At 36.1% G+C, this 6129-nt stretch overlaps 1 protein-coding gene across 4 annotated transcripts in view; it reads right to left on the bottom strand.

Moving 5' to 3' along the window:
- Positions 1-603: 603 nt before the first annotated feature.
- LOC101073783 (spondin-1-like) overlaps positions 604-6129 on the bottom strand; it is an 87135-nt gene continuing 81609 nt past the window's right edge. For all 4 annotated transcript variants that reach the window (XM_029842228.1, XM_029842226.1, XM_029842229.1 and 1 more), the window contains 2 exons: positions 2963-3220; positions 604-2893 (listed from right to left, as the gene is read on the bottom strand). In XM_029842228.1, coding sequence (XP_029698088.1) covers positions 2730-2893; positions 2963-3220 — 422 coding nt within the window. In that variant the 3' untranslated portion in view covers positions 604-2729. The remainder of the gene's footprint in view (positions 2894-2962; positions 3221-6129) is intronic.

The following is a 6129-nucleotide window of genomic DNA, read 5'->3' as shown; positions in this document are numbered from 1 at the left end:
AGTTGGCTGTGCTCAGCTTGTAGGTCTTGCAGCCATTTGCAGTAGTGTTGTGCATTGCCTCTTTCTCCCAGATACTCTTCCAGAATTGTTCTGTCTCAGCCCTGGGGGGGGTCTGTTGTCATCTTGTTGCCCTGCCATTGAGAGTAGGCCTTTGCTGGGTTGGTGGAGAACACCCTGTTTATTCTCCTTTCCTCTACTTCTCTTGTGTACCTTTTTAGTCGGTGGCATAAACCACTGACCTATCCATTATATATATAAAATTTCTAGTAGTATGATCATTTTATTTAATTATTATTGTAAATTCAAATGTCGAGATTATCTACTGCTCAGATTAATTGTTAGCCTCGGCCAAAAACTTGATCTTCGTGGAATCTAATAGCTACCAGCTGTGCTTTTTCTCATCTCGTCTTCTTCACTGCTTTATCCCTTATTAGGGTCATGGGGAGGGTACACAATAAATCCATTCAGCGTTGTTGTCCTATTAGGTTTGTCAATCAAAATGTTTAAAAGGTCAAGTAATTGTGTGGATATCACTCAATCCTGCTGATATTGGGCTGCTTTAATTTTGAGAAGAGCCTAAGTATGAAATGAAAATATAACTCCTTGATTTTTCACACTTTATTGCATATGTGTCTCTTAGAAAATACATACTTTATAGATAAAATCGCATGAACATGAAGTGACAATGTACTGTACGTAACTACAATGGTGCTACGAATATAACATAGGTAATGCATGGATTTCTAATGTAATGTCTATTTTTAATCATCAAAAAACATGTGCAGCAAAGCCTGTGCGAGATTTTATATCTCTGCAGTGTCAAAAAGCTTGCTCATGATTCATACCAGAGCCCATGGAAGAGAAAGCATAATCCCTTTTTAACATGCTAAATATTAATCTGAAAAAGTGTGATTATGTTACTTCAGAGAACATGTCAACTAGTATATATATATATATGTATATACCAATTTATTTAAGTATAAAACATCCCTTATTGAATGTATCTGTTAGTTGAGGAAAGTTAACATACATGTTCGGAGCTATGCATCACATAATTTAGTTTTGCCACGGTTTACATGTGCTAGCATCTTTAACTTGGAAAAAGAAAAATAGGCATCCTCAGTCTATTTTTTACATTTTAATTTGTTTAAAAAATGACTGTAGTTATCTTGAGTATAAAACAATATAATATATGAAATATAGATTCTTGATCTCTATCTAACATTTTTGGGGGGAATGATGGGATGCTTTGCTTTTAAGTGCCAGTAGAAGGAAACTATGTTGTTGAATCATTTATATGTTGATTTTAAATTGCTAAACTTATAACTTTTTACGACAATACAAAGATTTTTTTGACTGGTAGAATTACAGGAGGACATTTGTTAAAATGAGGGTCATTGAGCACTTCTTGAAGTTGTACTTCAAGTTCCATAACCTCAATATATATATTTTCAGTTTTAATGTCTCTAAAGTCATTGATGTGGTAGAAAAATAGTTAATAGAATTAATGGTGCTCAAATGGCAACTTTAGTGGGATTGTGTCAGCAGCAACTGAACTATGTAACTTCCTTGGGCAGGTATGAACACCGTGGTCCTGGTACATTGCAGATCCACTCAACCCCTGAGCCCAAGCTCAAATCCAGTCTCCCTGCTCGTCACACCCACTCTAATTTCCCTCTAATTTAATGGGAAAAATTAAATCTCACCAATTAAATCAGTGGTTCACAACCTGGGGGGCAGAGAGCTTTCTCTGTGCTGAGGTTGTGACGTTATCAAAATTTAAATTTGTGCATTTAATTTCCCAATAACACATCCAATTGGACAATCAAAATTCTTTATGTATGTAAGGTTAAACATATTTTTGGTCCGCATTTAAATGTATCAAGCTATTCTGAACTGTTCTCTGCATGTCAGCAAGATCGGGGCTATACATCATCCACTGTTTTTCTGCCCTAGAACAAAAATCAAAAGAGGTGTTTTGATATGAGTTTTGATGTCCAAAATAGTTTTGGTTAGACCAAAAGTATTAGACTATGTATATATGAATGTAATGAATGAGGCCTACTCTATTCAAAGAATAAAGTTAAGTTCAGGTCTGAAGTGTGTTATGCACCTGATGACAAAACCTTTTTATTGGAAAAACGGTTGTGAACCGGTAGATTAGATCAGCAAAGAAATTACAGCCTGTGGTGTTGCTTCACAAAATTGGACATCTTTTTAAAGGTATTTGCTACAGGTATTACACTGCTTCTTTTGTTCTAAAAACATTTATCCATACACCAACTTTCCGTGACATGAACCAGGAGATATTGCTACAAATATTTAAGACAGTAATATTAATCATTAATGCAACTTAGATTTGCTGAAAATCTATCAAATGAACTATTGTTTTTGTCAGGACATACAGTGTGAAAAAACACAGAAGAATTACAATTGTAATTCTCCGAAACAGCAAGTAAATGTTGACTTCAACACCACTGAGCAAGCGCATAAACTGGTGTTTGTTTCAAAAGACAAGCATTTTATTTTTTACTTTTTTCTTTTTAATTGCTCATGTTATGTATTCATTTAGCAGGACTTTATTGCCACTACATCCCTATGATATCCAACATATATTGCCTTCCAAAATGCATAAGTATGCCATTGCCTCACCATCACCTTTCATGATTAATAAACCCTATTTATTTTGCTGCCTGTTTTATACCCTGTTTATGGCAAACTGTTGGGCTCTAGCATGGATGAACATGACAGGCACGGATTTCTTTGCGGTCCTTGCAGTTGTTCTCAAGAGACCCCTTAACTCGTTTCTTCAAGTACATGAAACGTTCCTGGATCCCCCCTCCACATGATTTGGAACAATAAGTCCAGCTGGTCCAAGACTGCATCCTACAACCTACAGACAGGAACATATCAACCCCACTCTTGTGTAACAGCATCACACTAATGAACAGATCCAACCCACCTTGCTGGTCGCCAACAACTGCATCACTACCCGCTTTACCATGTCTCCTTCTCTTTCCTCCAACTTCTCGTGTCTCCTCCTTTGTTTTGGTTTGACACTTTCTGATTTTGCATTTCTTCCGCTGAATAGTTTCTGGACAGGTGCTCCCCCCAAACTGTGGCTCCAACTTGACCATCCGAGTCCTGATGGTGTGGCCTTTACCGCAGGACTTGTTGCACTCATACCAGTCAGACCAATCAGAGACCATGCAGTCAATGGCTGGATTGGAATATTAAAAAAAAAGTTTGACACAGGTTGTTTGCAACATATTATGCATATTATTTTCAGTCTAACAAAATATAAAACACCTGAACCATAATTTCTTAATAATAAATGCCTGAAAGACAAGCAAACAGCATTACAATTTTTTTGGTGAACCTTCAACAATCCTAAAAATCTGAAATCCTGGAATGACAGGCTTTTTTGGGATTTGTATTATGAATCAACTACTAAGTTGAAATGACAGAAGAGTACATATTTGCTGTGCTTGTGTGCTGTGCACCTAAAAAAAGCATTTTTTAGTTTTATTATTTATTTTTTTACAAAAATGTACCAACAAATTCATTTTAAATTGGACAGAATAGGAATCCAAATAAATAATCATATAACCTCATTATTCACTTAAAGATAAAAATCTGTCAGTTTCCCCTCACTTCAGTGTCAGGTTGAGAAAGCCCCTTCAGTGTGTCCTTATCCAAGCATGTTCAACTTGTTTATATAGAGAACACCCACATGAAAATCCAGTCTGCCTAGCCAGTCTGTGCCTGCGACCTTTGCAGTCCAAAAAGGTCTAGCCCCACCCATAACTCCTAGAATGTAAAAATCTCCTTTTGATACTCCACCTCTTCACATTCCTCTTAGGAAAAAGACAGGGGAAGCAAGTTTTGAGGGGGAGTAAAATTACATTGCTAACATAAAATGCAAAAAAACCCCAAAACATTTAGCTAGTGTGGTAACATCCAATGTGATGCTAGCATTAGCTTTATGACTCTAATTTAGATGTGTGCCTACAAGCTTACATTGGTACTTTTAATACATATGTACATGGGCATGTCATATTCTGATATCAAAATTCTATTTGAAACAAAGTGTGTTTAATCAACTATCTAAGTTTTGTAACATAAAAAAACATTAAAAAAAGTAGACATGTCTTACATGTCTTGAACCCAATGGTCATCTGTGGACATGGCTGTGAGGCCATTGAGAAGAAACTAGCACTTCATAACATCTTGATGGAAAAAAAAAAATGATGGTGCTGGAGAATTTCCTCATTTTTTGCCTAAGATAGTGCCAACTTTTGCTTCCATAATGTAATCAGAAGACTGTTCGTAAATTAAAAAGTTGTAAATAATGCAACATTTGTGATAATGATAATAACAATATTACATTAGTTATTGTTGCAGATACTTTTCCACTCATGATATTCCTGTAATGGGTTGTTTTTGTTGTCCATTTCAGAATAATATATCTGAGGCATAGTCAACTGAGAACCACTGTCCTTGATTTTCCCAATGTCCAGATAAGTTTGTTCTTTTTTGGATGTCTTTGTGTTTCAATTGTTTTGCACCTGTCTTAATGGCTTTAATCATGTTTTAACTTTTTTATTCTAACTCTTTTGGAGGTACAATTGTGTGATTTTGTAATGGATTTGTTCTTTGCAGCAAATGCTGCTGCATATCCTGGTTAGAACTTTCTTTAAAAAAAAGGCTCTTAATCTCAAAGGGATTATTTTTCCTTGTCAAATAAAAGTCAAATAAAATTATCATGACAAGTCCCAAAATTCAACACAAAAGGCTGTTGTGATACATCAAGACATAAGACATGACAAAACACACAATAGTTGAGAAAATAGGTCGACTATAATAATAATAATAATAATAATAATAATAACAACAATAATAAAAATAATAAAATAGTACAAAGGATGGTGGTGTACTGATGATGTCCTCTATATGAATGTAGTTAGGAGAGGACTGGTTAAACCCTGAGGAGTAGAGTTTAAAGACAGCACAACAGAGTTTTGTTTGTATCGGTATAAATGGGCATTAAATTCTGGACAAAGTGAGAGGAGCTAGATGTCTTTCCTAGGAACCTCAAGATGTATGTGTGTGTGTGTGTGTGTGTGTGTGATGCCCCTGTTTGTTTAAACCAGTACTACTACTAGACTGAGATGATTGACAGCAAAACCTACAACAGGATGGCAAAGTAAATTGAATAAATAATATAAATACAACTCATATTAACAGGGAGGTTAATAGATTGAAGTTTGACAAATAGAGGTAAAACGTTTTTTTAGGTTTTTGTTTTTCAGCCAAAGAGTATATTATAATCTAATAATTTGCTGAATGTTTTAGTCTGTGGATTGATGGCTACATGGCTATGTGTAACAGATAAATAAAATGAACGCTAGTCACTCACTCCTCCATTCCTTAACATTCTGCTAGACAATCAAAAGTGCATGGACATAAGAATGTTTTTTTAATAAACATAAGTCTTCTACGCTGCTGAAAGCAGCAGTAAAGCCCCTTTCACACGGGTTGTTTCAGCAATGTGAAAGGTTATCGTCGCAGGTCGCCCTTGGTCGAATGACCCTTCAATCGACCCGGAAAATTAGTGGGACGACGTATGTCACCTGCAATATGAAAGCCATCCCGCTAAATTACACGATAATGTTGATGTTTCTGCCTGTTGGCTTCTGATTTAGTCATTGAAGATCCTGTTAACAGAGACTTATCTTTGAAGGGCAGTGATCCCCCCATTTTTCAGTCAAACAAATCCAATGTGCAGCTACACAATCTTTAATGGAAGCATATGTGAAGTACAACATGCTCGGGAAATCCCAAGGATCAGGAATTGTTTGTATACCTACAGCATGTGTAGTGATATTACAGCTTTTTATCGATCATGCCACTTCTGAAATAGGCGAATTACATAGCTTCAGCAGCAAAGAAAAGATTCAGTGGCAAATTTAGGGGACTGTGCTGGACGCAGTTAATGACACTTTACCAGACTGGGTCGCTCTGAGTGGCCTTATTGTGAACTTTGCAAATTAATATATGTCGACTCAGCACTGGCCTCCAGAGGATCTAGAGCTCTCAGCTAGGTGCATCATCATTGTTCACTGCGTT

Source organism: Takifugu rubripes, chromosome 9 (assembly GCF_901000725.2).
Source record: "Takifugu rubripes chromosome 9, fTakRub1.2, whole genome shotgun sequence".
NCBI lineage: Eukaryota > Metazoa > Chordata > Actinopteri > Tetraodontiformes > Tetraodontidae > Takifugu > Takifugu rubripes.
This window is presented reverse-complemented; position numbering and strand designations above follow the sequence as displayed.